This window comes from Phyllopteryx taeniolatus, chromosome 12 (assembly GCF_024500385.1).
Source record: "Phyllopteryx taeniolatus isolate TA_2022b chromosome 12, UOR_Ptae_1.2, whole genome shotgun sequence".
Taxonomy (NCBI): domain Eukaryota; kingdom Metazoa; phylum Chordata; class Actinopteri; order Syngnathiformes; family Syngnathidae; genus Phyllopteryx; species Phyllopteryx taeniolatus.
Window position 1 is genome coordinate 12,942,899 of NC_084513.1, and position 16,663 is coordinate 12,959,561.

General features: G+C 38.6%; 3 protein-coding genes across 4 annotated transcripts in view; all 3 read left to right on the forward strand.

The window, feature by feature from the left end:
• Positions 1-9,040, forward strand: part of dcaf17 (ddb1 and cul4 associated factor 17) — an 11,762-nt gene extending 2,722 nt beyond the window's left edge. Inside the window, exons 2-15 of one of the 2 annotated variants that reach the window (XM_061793370.1) lie at positions 30-196; positions 280-383; positions 2,945-3,035; positions 3,114-3,250; positions 3,324-3,402; positions 3,711-3,800; positions 3,878-3,982; positions 4,716-4,818; positions 4,925-5,067; positions 5,411-5,520; positions 5,909-5,996; positions 6,095-6,178; positions 7,891-8,046; positions 8,108-9,040. In XM_061793370.1, coding sequence (XP_061649354.1) covers positions 65-196; positions 280-383; positions 2,945-3,035; positions 3,114-3,250; positions 3,324-3,402; positions 3,711-3,800; positions 3,878-3,982; positions 4,716-4,818; positions 4,925-5,067; positions 5,411-5,520; positions 5,909-5,996; positions 6,095-6,178; positions 7,891-8,046; positions 8,108-8,215 — 1,530 coding nt within the window. In that variant the 5' untranslated portion in view covers positions 30-64 and the 3' untranslated portion in view covers positions 8,216-9,040. The remainder of the gene's footprint in view (positions 1-29; positions 197-279; positions 384-2,944; positions 3,036-3,113; positions 3,251-3,323; positions 3,403-3,710; positions 3,801-3,877; positions 3,983-4,715; positions 4,819-4,924; positions 5,068-5,410; positions 5,521-5,908; positions 5,997-6,094; positions 6,179-7,890; positions 8,047-8,107) is intronic. The other variant, XM_061793371.1, reaches the window with a different exon arrangement.
• Positions 9,041-11,170: 2,130 nt separating this feature from the next.
• LOC133487073 (plasma membrane ascorbate-dependent reductase CYBRD1) lies at positions 11,171-14,667 on the forward strand. The gene is made up of 4 exons (XM_061793063.1): positions 11,171-11,475; positions 12,652-12,860; positions 13,102-13,256; positions 13,359-14,667. Exons 1-4 carry the CDS (start codon positions 11,289-11,291, stop codon positions 13,636-13,638), a joined length of 831 nt encoding a protein of 276 aa, XP_061649047.1. The 5' UTR covers positions 11,171-11,288; the 3' UTR covers positions 13,639-14,667.
• Positions 14,668-16,076: 1,409 nt separating this feature from the next.
• dync1i2a (dynein, cytoplasmic 1, intermediate chain 2a) overlaps positions 16,077-16,663 on the forward strand; it is a 30,240-nt gene continuing 29,653 nt past the window's right edge. Inside the window, exon 1 of the mRNA XM_061791660.1 lies at positions 16,077-16,202. The gene's annotated coding sequence lies outside the window, so the exon portion shown is untranslated. The remainder of the gene's footprint in view (positions 16,203-16,663) is intronic.

Below are 16,663 nucleotides of genomic sequence, written 5' to 3' on the forward strand. Positions count from 1 at the left end.
TCATTTAATCGTTTATTGTTTTCTTGCAGATGCTCTCTTGAAAGGTTGAGAGAAATGCCACCAGATGATGGCGCTTTACTGGAGAAAAAGCAACGTGAACGCTGCTGAAGTGCTAAGCTGGAGGGGAAGAGGTATCAGAGATGGTGGGACTCTAACTAGGCTCAATATAAAGGTCCTAAGGGGCATCCTTCTAGAAGTAAGTGAAAGCACAATACTACTTAAACATGGCTGGGGTTTCCATTTATGTTTAATTCATTTTTATCTATTGTTATAATTCAGGACAATAGGGATTTCTATAAAGTGTGGAGCAAGACCTCAAAATCCACAATAATGTATGAAAATGGTAAGATCTACCTAGATAACTACCTGAAGTGCTACAGCTGGTGAGTGAAAATGAATTATCTTTTCAATATGTAGTACTGTAGGACAAGTACATGATGATTCACCCAAAGTGTTGCTGGCACAAATGTGATTCCAATTAACTCATGGTATTAATAGTGGCCATACTATCTTCTATCATGACATTTCAAGTATATATAATATATGTGGCTGAATATTTACAGTTAAAATTAGTCTTACATAGCCAAATGTTGTTTTTTGTTTGTTTGTTTGTTGAATGGCAGCATTGTGATCTGGTGGTTAGCACAGCTCCCTCACAGTTCTGGGTTTGGGGGTTTGAACTTCGGCTCCAGCCTTCCTGTATTGAGTTTGCATGTTATCCCCATGCTTGCATGGGTTTTCTCTGGGAACACGTGCTTCCTCCCACATTCCAAAAATATTGCTTGTTTGTCTATATGTGCCCTGCAATTGGCTGGCACCCAGTCCAGGGTGTCAACTCGGATAAGCTCCAGCACATCTGGGACCCTAATGAGGATAAACGGTATAGAAAATGGATGGATTGATGTTGAATGATATCTTAGGGCCGATGGTGAATATGTTTTACATTGAGACACAAAGTTCTATTGCCAAACTTATAAAGGCATATCCAATGTTATAATTTTGAAGTTCATTCAAAGGTTTCATGCTACATGTTTACCATGCTCCTTTGGAATAATGCAAAAGATTGCTTCTCAAAATTTTCACATCGAAATAATTTTCAAAATTAAAAAATTACAAAAATTGAATAGTTCTCATTGCCACTTTCCAGCTAGAGATACCCATTTAACAATTAAAATACACTTCAACTCCAAATGTGGGTATGCCATGAATATATAGTTTGTACAACCCCAATTCCAATGAAGTTGGGACGTTGTGTTAAACAAATAGAAACAGAATACAATGATTTGCAAATCATGTTCAACCTATATTTAATTGAATACACCACAAAGACAAGATATTTAATGTTCAAACTGATTAACTTTATTGTTTTTAGCAAATAATCATTAACTTAGAATTTTATGGCTGGAACACGTTCCAAAAAAGCTGGGACAGGTGGCAAAAAAGACTGAGAAAGTTAAGGAATGCTCATCTAACACCTGTTTGGAACATCCCATGGGTGAACAGGCTAATTGGGAACAGGTGGGTGCCATGATTGGGTATAAAAGGAGCTTCCCTGAATTGCTCAGTCATTCACAAGCAAAGATGGGCCGAGGTACACCTCTTTGTGAACAAGTGCGTGAGAAAATAGTCGAACAGTTTAAGGACAATGTTCCGCAACGTACAATTGCAAGGAATTTAGGGATTTCATCATCTACGGTCCATAATATAATCAAAAGGTTGAGAATCTGGAGAAATCACCGCATGTAAGCGGCAAGGCCGAAAACCAACATTGAATGCCCGTGACCTTCGATCCCTCAGGCGGCACTGCATCAAAAACCGACATCAATATGTAAAGGATATCACCACAAGGGCTCAGGAACACTTCTGAAAATCAATGTCTGTAAATACAGTTTGGCGCTACATCGGTAAGTGCAACTTGAAAATCTACTATGCAAAAGGCATTTATCAACAACACCCAGAAACGCCGCCGGCTTCTCTGGGCCCAAGCTCATCTAAGATGGACTGATGCAAAGTGGAAATCTGTTCTGTGGTCCGACGAGTCCACATTTCACATTGTTTTTGGAAATTGTGGACGTCGTGTCCTCCCGGACAAAGAGGAAAAGAACCATCCAGACTGTTATGGGCGTAAAGTTCAAAAGCCAGCATCTGTGATGGTATGGGGCTGTGTTAGTGCCAATGCCACGGGTAACTTACACATCTGTGAAGGCACCATTAATGCTGAAAGGTACATACAGGTTTTGGAGAAACAAATGCTGCCATCCAAGCAATGTCTTTTTCATGGACGCCCCTGCTTATTTCAGCAAGGCAATGCCAAACCACATTCTGCACGTGTTACAACAGTGTGGCTTCGTAGTAAAAGAGTGCGGGTACTAGACTGGCCTGCCTGCAGTCCAGACCTGTCACCCACTGAAACTGTGTGGCGCATTATGAAGCGTAAAATATGACAACGGAGACTCTGGACTGTTGAACAGCTGAAGCTGTACATCAAGCAAAAAGGGGAAAGAATTCTACCTACAAAGCTTCAACAATTAGTGTCCTCAGTTCCCAAATGTTTATTGAATGTTGTTAAAAAAAAAGGTGATGTAACACAGTGGTAAACATGACTCTGTCCCAGCTTTTTTGGAACGTGTTGCAGCCATAAAATTCTAAGTAAATGATTATTTGCTAAAAACAATAAAGTTTATCAGTTTGAACATTAAAGATCTTGTCTTTGTAGTATATTCAATTAAATATAGGTTGAACATGATTTGCAAATCATTGTATTCTGTTTTTATTTATGTTTAACACAACGTCCCAACTTCATTGGAATTGGGGTTGTATATTATCAGGATCATTTAAGTTGTGCATAATTTTTGCACATTTTGTCTTGTGTCTAAATGGATGCTAAAGGCTGAAGTCATTGTGAATTAACAACAGTATTATAACTTTCTGATGAACCTTTCAGTATTCATTCCAAGCCCCATGCTCTCTACAGTTTGCCTAAACGATCTAAAATTGATAAGTTTGAAGATACCTTGCTGTGTCAGAGCCCACTTGTAAGTCACGCCAAAAACATTATCTTCTTACATCTATACCTTTATGATGACCATAAGTGTGAATCTTTTTGTTGGCAGGAAACCACATTGGACTCTCCTTCTGATCACAAGCCCAGCCTTTTGTTTTTGACAGCCAATAATTGGTTGTATCGCTTATCAGACTCAACGGGACAGGAGTTGGAAGGAGTTTTCCTCTCTTCAAAACACAAGTTCAGGTAAATGGAAAACATTTAGCATTTTGTAGGTTTTTTTTTTTAAACAAAGTATCTGTTTTGCATTTTTTTTCAGGTATCTAACCTGGGATATTTCTCAAGAGATATTTTATGTTAAATCTGTTCAAAGCAAAGCCACACCCCTAGCACGACAGGTATGAATGAATTGATTGTATCATGAGGTGTTTGAAACACTTAAGTTACCTAATTTAACATTTTTGACATTGCCAAAATATCAGAAATACCTCTCCGTAAAATGTAGTATGGTTGTGTACAACTGCCAAGTATAATTCCGTAAGTAATTAGGTTGTTGAACTATTTATATTTCATCTCATCAAATGGTACAGGTGTGTCAAATGTCCATTGAGCATCTAAAACTAAATATCAGGAAGTGCAGCAATGACAAGAAAGCCCAGGGTGAATCACGGGACTAATTTGTTTATTTTTATTCTTATTTTACCAGGCTGGTATCACACAGAATACAGTGATTCATCTGGCCATATTCCAAGTTTTCCCCTTACAAATTGTGGGCATGATGGAAGTCAACAAACAGGTTTGTACGTTTATCCTTGTAACGTGCTTTGCATATAGCAGGGATTTGGTATGAGGAGATCCATTTAAATCTTGCAGGTATTCGGGAGCGGCTTTACTGATGTTGTTTTATCTCAAGGTGTTCTGGCTGTTTCCTATAGCAAGGCAGTGAAGCTGTTTAGCTTTGAGCACATTGTGCAAAAGGTGTGTATCTTCCATGCCATACTAAATGTTAATCATTTAATTACTGTATTTCTTCAAATAATGGCCTCTATAAAATGCCATGCCTCAATGAATTGCCTGCTGTCTCATCCACTTGGATACATAATTGCCTCACTTCAAATGCCTCCTTTAGCGTAGATGTGCTGTTGTGGGTACATGCTTGGCAGTAGACACCTTGTACTTTATCTTCTTTTTTAAGTGTGAAATAATCCAGACTTTGGACATTCTGTCTTTTACGCACTCTTTTGTCCTGGCTCGCCGACATTGCGCCAATTTATTTGTAAGAGGAGTGGTGCGTGCGACTGCAGTAACATTAGTCTGTGTGGAAATATGATCGCTGCAGAGCTTCAAGGCAGAGATTTTGCTTTGACTTTTTTTTTTAACTCTAATTGTTTGAGTTATTTGATTCACCATTTTAGCCGTACTGCATTTACCATTATTAGGACATGTACTATACTACCATGTTTGCCAAATTAACACAGTGGTGTTTTAATTATTTATTTATGTTTTCTGGTCCACATGTACAGTTGCTGATAAATAGTCACAATATACCAGAATCATTATATAATAATTACCGTATAACATATGACATTAATTACATCATCCTTATTTATAAAATAGAGTGAAAAAACACACCCAGCCACTATTTGAGTAAACTGTCCTTTCCTTTTGGTTGACTAAATTGCTAATACCAAGTAAGTGTTTTCTTGTGTAGTACTTGGTGGAGAAATTAATGCTGGGAAAGGCAAGTTCACTTCTCAGTGGCAAAACAGTGGGAGATGTTCCATTTGGCATCCCGGTAAATATCCAGATTACAGGTACGTATAATACAGTTTGTGATAAAGATTTTATTAATACTCTTGACCTCGAAATAAGACTTTTTATTTGGGGTCACAATGCTTAATTTCTGCTCTGATTACATAGATTGCCCTCCTGTGCTTTTCGAAGTGTCCTGCTCCAATAATGGTGTGCAGATTGGAGGCTTTCCTTGGCACTACATTCACACACCACCGCAAAAATGTCATCAAGGGACTCACCACTTCTGCTCACTTAAAGACGGCACGATGGTATAAAAAATAAACTCTTAACGGGAAGAAAATTTAGACATGAATGACCGAAATAATGTACAAATTGTAACATTCAGATAGTTTGAGTTTTAAGTGTGTTGAATGTAACACAGTACTAAACCAGTGGTAAATTGGTCAGCAACAAAGTGAAATGTCAGCCTAAGTGGGGTGAGGGCACAGTTGTTTTTGACAGTTTTAGTCCTCTTCTAAAAGCTGCTTTTGTTCCACTTCTTTCTATTTGTGTCTGCTCTGGATACCTTCTTAAGCACTTTCCTCCCTGAGCTACACTGTACACTTCAGAATGTACCCCAGCTAAGTCTTATTTCTTTTTAAATCAATGTAGGCCATAAATGGAATACAGAACATGAAGTGTTACTCTCTAGAGAGTGACGTAATTTTCTTCCATCCTGATGACTCAGGAAGAATCATTCATGTGGGGCCCAGCACCATTAAGTGAGTAGTACAAAGGAATAATGTTTCAACATTAGGTATACCGTCAATAATGTGTGATTAACTTTATCAGAAAGGTAATAATTTAAACTAAATTATGTTTTACTCGGGTTTAGCCCCTAGGCATCTTAATGCATTAAAATAAACATTTGATCCCTCAGTATGACATTACAGTTCTCTACCACTGCAAACTACAAGAACAAGAATATACATTGTTTAATTAAGACATTTCTGATAGTGTCATTCAAACAGAATATTACTGTGGTGTCTTTGTAAAGACCTCAACAGCTTTGTAAAAACAAATTGTATTACAATCTCAGTACCTCCTTTATCATCAAGATCATTTAGCTGCTGTTGGTGGTTTTTGGTAAATGCATTTTTTTTCTCTCAGCATTCTAAAAATCCTTGGTGAGTTGAACAGTGGATTGCCATCAAAGGTAGTAAAAGATTTCTCAATGGCAACTCATCAGCCCAACATCGTAAGTGTTATGCTTTGGTATGGATGGATGTTTTTGTGTCGCTTATGTTTCTTTAATCTTTTATAATGTTATGTTTCTGTTATATATACCTACTGTAGTCTACCTCGCAAGTCACTGTCACCTCGTCAGGTCGCACAGTGAGGAGAAGATTCCAACGGCTCGATGATGACCCTGATCAGGAGGTATGAAAATACAGCAATTGATAGCAATTTGGATTCATAGACGATTGCACCAACTGTTGTTTCCCTCTCGCCAAACTCCTTACGGATGTTCTCGGAACACACAGACTCAGCAACAACTTCTTCCCAAAAGTCATTACCTGACTTAACAGCCATAATCAAAACCCCACGTAATTCACCACACTACACACCTCTGGACTCCTCCTTACATTATCCAAGTGCAATAACTCCAAGCGCATTATTCATAATATGAATAACATACATGTGTATTATTAATATAACATACAAGTGCCATATTACCAGCATGTTTACAAGTGTTACCAAGTCACCTTATTATTTTTCTATTTTTTTTTAAATTGCTTCTACTGCCTCATGCACATTATTTATTTATTATTATATACACATTAAATACATGTATTATTTTCATATGCACAATATCTTTTTCCTTTCTCTCTTTTTTTTATGTCACACCAAGGAGAAGCATCTCAATTTGCTCGTGCACCACAACGACAATAAAGGCTATTCTAGTGTAGTCTAACCCATCGCAACCTTGTGGGTCGACACTCTCCATTGAAATACTTTGACAGCTCTTTATGGTGCCAGTGGTGGTTTGGAATAGAATCTATTGATTCTGTGGATAAGTTTCTTTCAAACACATAACTAGTTGAAATGAGGAGCACTTTCTTAAAATCACGGGATTCATCTGTGTGCCTTAGGGACACACAACCAGTTTGTGGGAGCCGGAATTATTGCTTGTTGGTCGGCGATCTAATTATTTTCCTTGATCAAACACCAGAGGTGACGAAAGTAAATTTACTGATACTTGTACAAAAACAACTCTCATCAAAGTATTGAAGCAACCCCCTTGCTTAAGTAAAACTACAAAAGTACACACTTATAAATGTACTTAAGTACAAAATATGTAAAAAGTAAATGATATTTCCAACCCAATAAATACATATCAGGAAATTTTGGTATCGCTCCACATGATTGGCATGCTTTCTCTAGGGGGCAACAAAGGAAAAAACAAAAACAGGTAGACTTTAATGAAAAGACAAGCATTTATTTGTACTATTGAAATAAACAACAACATAAATAGTTAAAAATATAAAAGCTACATTTAAAACATTTATTTGCCCACTGAAATAAATGTTTAAAATATGATGTTAATGCTCAAAAATGACAATTTACTGACAATGAACCATACATTAACAAGCTAGCTTTCTAAAAAACTGTCATGGTTCACACAAAGCATTGTAGGTGCTTTAATAATATACTGGTATGTGGTGGAGGCAACATTCCCATAAAAGGCCATGTTTGTATACTGAAATTAAAGTATAACGTGCTCATTTCTCAACCGATTTTCATGAGGGTTATTTTTGTCAAAAAAACAAAAAGTATTCTTACCTATGACTTTGAAAGGTTATTCTAAGCAAATATGAAGAGTTTTTTTCCATGAAAAAACTAACATCTTCTCTTTACCAACATGAAACTATTTTGATTCTTGCAGGACCACAAACAAACATGTTCCCAAAAACACAGAAATATAAAGTGATTTTTAAACACACATCCAAACCCTTAGCAGTACACATTGAAAAACAATGAATACACCCACTGTGTTTTGGTGTGCACTGGCTTCTGAAACAAATGGACCACATGCTACCAGGAAATAAATCATATAGACAGAAAATCTAAAAAAGTAACAAATGTTTCAGACATTCCGTATGGTAGTATATGAGGACGAGCTGGACCTTTTGGCAGTGGTGGTCACCAATGGTGCAGACGGGGAGGGAAGAGCTCAGGTCCGACTCCATGACAACCAGAGTGGGCAGTTACTAAAGACTGTTGATCTGTTGGAAAAATGGGATGAGGTGAGTAACAACACGCTCATGTGCCAGTGTATTGAGGTGAACCTTTCATCTTTGGTTTCAGACTTACAGGCATGATCTGGTATTTGACAAGGACACAATTGTTCATATTGAACAAAAGAACACCAATGTCTGCTGCCATGTCTACAAGCTCAAGACTGCCACCAGATAGCACCAAAGGAGAAGTGGAGCTGCTTTTAGTTTTAGAAGAAGAATCACCTTTATTGTCATGAACATGCATGGATGCACACAAAATTTGTTCTCTGCATTTTGCCCATCACAGTGAACACACACACTTGTTACTGCAACACACTGGACCAGTGGGCAGCGGAAGTGCCCGGGGAGCAGATATTTGATAGATAGATATTTGTGTTAAAAAGTAAGTAGTATAAGTAAAAAGTCACCAGAAAAATAAATACTCCTGAAAAATCTACTTAAAGGTCCCATTTTTTTAGCTATTTAGGCCTCCATAAAGTGACTCTCTAACACAGACTTAATATAAAAGTGTCAATTTCATTTTTAACAAATACCTTGGGGTTTTTTTATACGAGTGTCCAGAAAAGGCCCCTCTGACAGCTACTTCTGTTTGACCAGTTTTGTATGTGCTTTGCCCACATTTGACTAAGACAGCTCCCTTTCCTCTGATTGGTTGCCTCCGTGTAGAAGACCCTACCCATCACTACTTGTGAGAGCACACGTGTTTGTTATGTTATTGACGTAGATAAGCTCGAGAAATTCGAATGACCTGTTTTCAGGCCTCTCGGCAGAAAAACATCTGTAACTCAGGAATGCATGGATGATTTTAATTCATATTTCACATGTTTACTGAAGCACCATGGAGCCAATATCATCCCAAATACTAGAAAAAGATGGTTTGGTAAAATATGGGACCTTTAGGTTTATTCCAATCTGCTACTTTGTACAGTGTTTAAGTTGAATATTTCTGAAGAAAATATGTAATTTTTTTAATTAAATAAATCATCACATTGTTATTTCATTACGAGAGACGTTATTTCATTGTTATTTAAATCAGTCGAACACAATTTAACCATAATTGCTAGTTTTAATAGATAGATGGACAGGGCTATTGATGAAGTCATTAGATTTTGTTGTTTTTGTTAAAAAGAAACAAAGAATGTCTCGTGTCACAAAAGCGCTCTAAAAGTGGTGGTTTGATCTGGATCTTGCATGATGACGTCCATTTTACATAGGTTCCCTCACACAGTTAATGTGGTTGTGTACATACGTGGCCCAAAAAATGTTAGATAATCTGTTCGGGCTAAATATAGTGTTCATTGTGAAGATGAACAGACACATGGAGGAGCAGCATGGTTTCACAACATCCGGGTGAGTCACAGTCCCTGGTGTGGTTGTGGAACGTTTCCCGACTTTCGTAGGGAACTGTTTTGAGAGCTGCAGCCAGCGAAGCAGCCGAAGATTATAAAAAAGCCACTCATAATCCTAACACATTTTTTAAAAAAAAACAAAAAACTTTTAACCTTAACATTAGTATTTTATCACTTTTCCTAGTTTGGGTTTTAGCACCACTTGACGTAGTTAAATTTTTATCCATTGTCGTGAGCTCGAAATGCTGCACACCAAGTGATTCGCGAGAGACTCTTGCGGTTATATCAGAGCTTTTAATTGGCCCAAAGTGAAGATAGAGAGGAGTACTTGGTTTAGTACAGTGGTTCTCAAACTTTTTACACCAAGTACCACCTAAAAAAATACTTAGCTCTTCAAGTGCCACAATCATGACTAATAATAAAATACAGTAGCGAAGTAGGCCTTCAGTGTTCATCAAAATATTTGTTGTTCTTAAAAGTATATTTAATATTGTAAGCTACTGTAACAATATTCACAGTTTGAACATTAACACTGCTGTTAGATAGAGGACAATTAAAAAACTAAATTATTGAATTACAATGCATTGCACATCAAAGTGTGGCTCAAGAAAAATAAAAATAAAAAACAGTTCTTAACCATTAAATGCAAATGTACTATAATGTGAAATACAACTAAACTGTACTTAGTGGTTCTTTCGCACATACAACTAGTGGTACTAGTAAACCACTTTGAGAATCACTGGTTTATAGTATGGTTTTTTTTATTGCCTCACTGGTCCCCATAAGTAGGTATACACTTTGAAAGAAAATGATACAACATAAATTATTGCAAATAATTTGCAGAACCCATGGACACCAGTTTGAAAACCTGTGGGTCACCTATATCTTAATAAGAGATCATTTGAATTGCACACTTGTAATACTGATAACAGTTGCTTAACATTCATACAGTAAGTGTTATAGTGTAGAGCAGTAATTCCCAACCAGTGTGCCGGGGCACGTCAGTGTGCTCTTCAGGTGTGCTGTGGGAAATTATCAAATTTTATTTAGTTGCTCCAAAAATTGTTTATTTACAAGATATAATGTATCTTTGTTCATCTATTTATGCTAGTGAGGCATAGTGACAGACATAACATAAATTGTCTTGTATTAGATGGCAGGAAGTCCATCCATCCATTTTCTGAGCCGCTTCTCCTCACTAGGGTCGCGGGCGTGCTGGAGCCTATCCCAGCTGTCATCGGGCAGGAGGCGGGGTACACCCTGAACTGGTTGCCAGCCAATCGCAGGGCACATCGAAACAAACAACCATTCGCACTCACAGTCATGCCTACGGGCAATTTAGAGTCTCCAATGAATGCATGTTTTTGGGATGTGGGAGGAAACCGGAGTGCCCGGAGAAAACCCACGCAGGCACGGGGAGAACATGCAAACTCCACACAGGCGGGGACGGGGATTGAACCCCGCACCTCAGAACTGTGAGGCTGACGCTCTAACCAGTCGGCCACCGTGCCGCCATGGCAGGAAGTACATACAGTAATTGATGTATCCACTTTTTGTGACATTTTTGTTTGTTGGTGTGCCGTGAGAGTTTTCAATTGTAAAATATTTGCCTTGGCTCCATAAAGGTTGGAAATCACTGGTGTAGAGAAGATCACGGAATGATGACCAGAAAATTGTTTCGTGCTACAAATATTTTATTTTGTGTCATACTTGGCAGAAATCACCGTCACGGGGTAGGATGCGAAAAGTAAATAATCGTGAGTTTTGTAAGCAGTAAAGTTACAAAACGTCCCACTTCCGAGCAATTTGCACACCACCGCGTCACGTGACTCCAGTCTCCAGTCTGGAATTCTTCAGCCAGCTCCCAAGACAGACCTGCCACTGAGAGACGAGGCGGCCATGGAGAACTACAAAGCCTTTCTGGTCATTTTGTCCTCCGCCGTAGTCGTGGGCATTATCTCCATCATATTCGTGCTAAGATGGGTTTTTTACTATCAAGGGGGTCTGGCCTGGGACGGAGGACTGGCCGAATTCAACTGGCATCCGGTGTTGAACATCTGCGGATTTATCGTGCTGCAGGGTCTGGGTGCGTTTTATAGTTTTCATTATTATTTCTGTGAACAAAGGAAGGCAAAAGGATTTGAGGTTAATATTTTTACATAAGGCATACTTTCAGACAGGGCGTAGAAGGAGGCGTTGCTGTGTGGACAACAAACTTAAGTCAACAAAGTTTTAATACGAGTAACCACGTGTACAGCACTGCGATGTTTTGAAACCTTTTTGTGGCTGTAAAGTGCCTTAATTATCGGGTTGTCTCAATGCTATATTACCTTAGTGACATGGTTCCAATTAACTCTGGTTCTTTCTATTTCATGTGGAAATTAAAGATACTAAATATTATGAGCAGACATCACTCTTAACTGCCACAGCTAATGTCCTTTTTTTTCTTTTTTCTTTTAAAAAAAAAATGAGATCCAATACAAAAACATACAATTTCTACCTTTGCAAAGATCATACAGTGTTGGAGAGACGCGAGCCCTTAAAAAGTTTTATAATTACCTACAGATGCCATAAGATGGCAAAACAACACTAAAATGAAGCTCCTCAACTCACTTCAACGTCGCATCTTGGCGCTGAGATACCTTAAGATTGCGCAAAACAAACCAAGACAACTCATTGACCTGAACACAAAAAACAGCAACAAAGTGACTGTAACTGTTTTGTTACGTTTGATGTACAGTATTAATGAAATTAACAAAATCTAAGGCTAAATGATATTCCCTTAAAATTAAATCTCAAATGTTTTTTTCATAACAATCCAATTTCTGATTAAAATCTATTGGTTCCTCTTTCACTTAAAGATAAAGCACATAACAATGACATTATTCAAAATAAATGGTCTTTTATTTATTTTATTTTAAAATAAAATTGTTCCGGGCAATAAACTTGAATTAATCCATGAACTCTTTATCATTGTGGTTGTAGTTTGCAGCGGCATAAAATTGCACTGCGTCAAATGTTTTTTTATATATAAATAGCTCTAGTATTTACTGTCTGTATGGCAAAATATTTGAAAGAGTTCTCAGTATCGATAATCAAAAGTTCAATACTGACCTTTTCATCTCATTCTTCGAATGTCACTACTAGAATGTGCAGGTGGGCCTAATGTTGTATATGACGGAAGCTGTTTTCAAAAGTGACAAGTGTGTTTCATTCTAGCTATGAAACACCTCATTTGAAAGACAAACTTTCTCTCTTCCAGCCATCATTGTGTACAGACTACCATGGAGCTGGAAGTGCAGCAAATTCACCATGAAGTTTATCCACGCAAGCTTGAACTTGGTGGCCTTCATCTTTGCTGTTGTGGCTACAGTGGCAGTTTTTGACTTTCACAACACTGACAAAATCCCCAACATGTACAGTCTGCACAGCTGGGTGGGCCTGACAGCTGTAATACTGTACTCTCTTCAGGTAAATGCATTGTATTTCACTGGCTTTTTTTTATGGCAATTACTGCAGTTAGTATAGATATAGTTAGTTAGATAGTTTAGCTCCATGAAAGTTCATATATAGCTCTTGGAATGGGCTTGTTTGAGGCAGGTCTGGTTATGATTTGTGTAATTATTGCTATTGTCTACAAAGTTATGGTCTAAATTATTCATTGGTGAAACTTTTTTTTGTAAAATTTAAAAGTAGATATGTTTTTATGCAGCTTGTTTTAGGGGTTACCCTGTATTTGATGCCATTTACACCTGTATCCTGGAGAACGGCCTTTATGCCCATCCATGTCTACAGTGGCCTGCTCCTCTTTGCCTCGGTTATAGCAGTGGCACTCATGGGCATCACTGAGAAACTTATTTTTAGCCTGTAAGTACAGAAAAACAGCTTCACTAAGTTATTTAAATCGCAATTCTTTTGTAGGTTTGCTGAACCACTGAATGTAGCTTCATTTTATTTATCTCCTCTTAGGAACAACCCAAAGTATAAGAATTTGCCCCCAGAGGCAATCTTTGTGAACATTCTGGGACTACTTCTGGTAGTTTTTGGAGTGCTAATCGTTTGGATTGCCACTCGGCAGTCTTGGAAACGGCCCACTGACCAGACCTTGCATAGTTTGCATTCCGATGGGGGCGGTGAGGACGGCACAAACGTGGGTCCAGCCCTGTCTCAACTGTCAGATGCAGCGGAGGGTGAAACCTTTGGGGAATTCCGCAGGAGGAGTAATAAATTTGATGATCAGGTCAACTGACTTTCAAAATAAATAACTCTGAGTTGGAACTGTCTCTGGTTTAGAATGAATGTACACTCCTTTTCCACTGGTCAATTATGCTGTATTTTTCTTCATATTTGTTTCATATTTTTGCTATATACAGTAGATGCTGAATGTGTGCTATATGTGCCATTTTTGGGGGTCCTTAGCCAAACCGATGTTGTTTTGCACAATGCTCATCCTATATACCCACTGGGCCTTTAGCGTCCTCCTTCACGCGGACCCTTCCCTGTTTAACGTCCGCATGCTGTCCTCAGTCACGTCCGCCTTTCCTCTATATAAGCAGCGTGTCGGCAGGAAATGCTCCCAGTCAGTCAAGCGGAGTGCTCATCAAGGTCACACAACAACATTTACAGATTTTGGAACTCTGTGCACACATAAGGCGCGCCGCATTATAAAGCACCCCGTCCATTTTGGAGAAAATTTAAGACTTTTAAGTGCGCCTTATGGTTGTGAAAATACGATATGCTGTATTTTTCTTCATGTTTAATCTTTGTTTCATATTTTTGCTATACACAGTAGATGCTGAATGTGTGGCGGCACGGTGGCCGACTGGTTAGAGCGTCAGCCTCACAGTTCTGAGAACCCGGGTTCAATCCCCGGCCCCGCCTGTGTGGAGTTTGCATGTTCTCCCCGTGCCTGCGTGGGTTTTCTCCGGGCACTCCGGTTTCCTCCCACATCCCAAAAACATGCATTAATTGGAGACTCTAAATTGCCCGTAGGCATGACTGTGAGTGCGAATGGTTGTTTGTTTCGATGTGCCCTGCGATTGGCTGGCAACCAGTTCAGGGTGTACCCCGCCTCCTGCCCGATGACACCTGGGATAGGCTCCAGCACGCCCGCGACCCTAGTGAGGAGAAGCGGCTCAGAAAATGGATGGATGGATGGATGCTGAATGTGTCGCCCTATGTCCTGATTGTATGTAAATAGCCTCCTCTGTTTGATATGAACTGGATTCACATGTATTAGTAATCATGACAAACTTTACTAAACTCCCTCGATTCTCTAGTATTGTTATATGTTTGAATTATTCGCATACCATTTTACATAATTTACACACAAAAAAAAGCAGATTCTAATGTGAGTCTGTCAGAACTTTGGTATTGAATATAAGTAGCAGTATATACATACACAAGTGGTGGGCAAAGTATTGTCCACGGCCCACGTGTGGCCCACTCTGTTAGCGCATTTTTATTAAAGTCCCTGTAAAGTGAAACTAAATGTCTTGTAAATTGACCACCACAGGGAAGAGTGTTGTTCATAACCCTAGCAAATTTGTATTTATTTAAAAGAAATGGACAAGTATATAAAATGAGGCTTCAAAATTGTCAAAAATCAAGCCATTGTCTCTGCTCGCAAATGCTGTGTGTGTCTCCGCTGAATGTGTGAAATTGCCCTGCAGAAAAATGATTGTTACTCCGTCTATCACCTTTCGTATGTTTACACATCCCTACATGTTTGAGCTATGATAATATATCTGCATAAAACCCGTTGGGTGGAATATATCTCACCAGGTCGTCATGGGGCTTTTGACATTGAGCCGCTCTTATGCAGCCACACCAACATAAAGTCACGGGCCACATCTTTTATAGTGGGGAAGGGGTGACTTATGCTGACTTATGTTTTAGCCATGCCATAAAAATCAGGAGAACTGAAGTGGTAAAAAACAACACTATATTGCCATCTACGTAGTTTCAGTCCTTTGCACGTTTCCAGCAAATATCTTCAAATATGTACAGTAATAATGTATTTAGAAACAAATCTGTGAATTAACTATAGGGTCTTTAAATATGGCTATTCACACCACATTTCAGGGTGTACCCTGCCTCTCGCAGGGAGTTAGCTGGGATAGGCTCCAGCCCGCCCGCGACCCTAATGTGGATAAGCGGTTCGGAAAATGGATGGATGTTAGCTGGGATAGGCTCCAGCCCGCCCGCGACCCTAATGTGGATAAGCGGTTCGGAAAATGGATGGATGGATGGGTCTTTAAAAAGTCCTGCGTTTTTCCCTAAAATTGGTTAATTAAAATGTATTAGTTTTTTTTCTTATTCAAACATTGGTTAATTGCTACATTGTGACAAATAAAATACAAATATGTATAAAGTATTATCTGTACATAATAAAACATTTTAAATATACATTTGTATTTATTAAGTAAATTAAATCATAGTTTGAAAATAAGAATAATTGTATTATTAAATTTTTTTTAAATATTACATGCACATTTTAATCCTTTTTTAACCTCATCTACAATGACCTGGCCCTAATGTTTGTGGCACATGAGTACAAAAATTTGCCTAGACCTGATCTACACAAACCGATAGGTATTATCGATTTTTCAATTATTTAATAGGGGTACAAACAAAGTAATAAAGTTGAGCAGGTGATATGTTTTCCAAACTGCCTGAGCACATCCTATCACAATGACTTCCGCACAAAACGCCAGATGCCTATTTTGTCCCTTCGCCGGACCCGTATTTAGCTGGAAGCTGGTTTGTTTTGACTTTTTGCTATAGACTCTCCGGTCCGTAACCGAGTTCAAGGTTTGTATGCTACCTGGCGTTTCCACTCGAATTGTCGTAGGACGCTTCGTTATATTTCGGTTCTTTATCATAGCTTTAGTATGCTTGGAGGCTTCGTTCAGCCGCCGGTAATAAGAGCTGCAAGTGCATGACAGCCCCGCTCTCCTATACTAGCTTTCGTAGCTAATTGGTTAGTTCAATGGTATACCGCTTTATCTCGCTTTCCATTAATGGTTCGGTTCTGTAAGATACTGTTTATTTTATTCAAACACAAATCTGCTAGCGTTATATCTTAATGCGTTTTGTGTTTTAGCAGGTGGTAAATGAGAGCACTTTAGCCAGTCATAGCACGAAGGCTAACAGAAACTGTGGTAGAGACAATTAAGCGGAGCTGTGATTTGAATATTTAAGCAAACTTCCTGTTGATTGCATATACGCGCATCAAGTGAAAAACAGCGGTCTTTTCTTTTACAGGGAGGCTA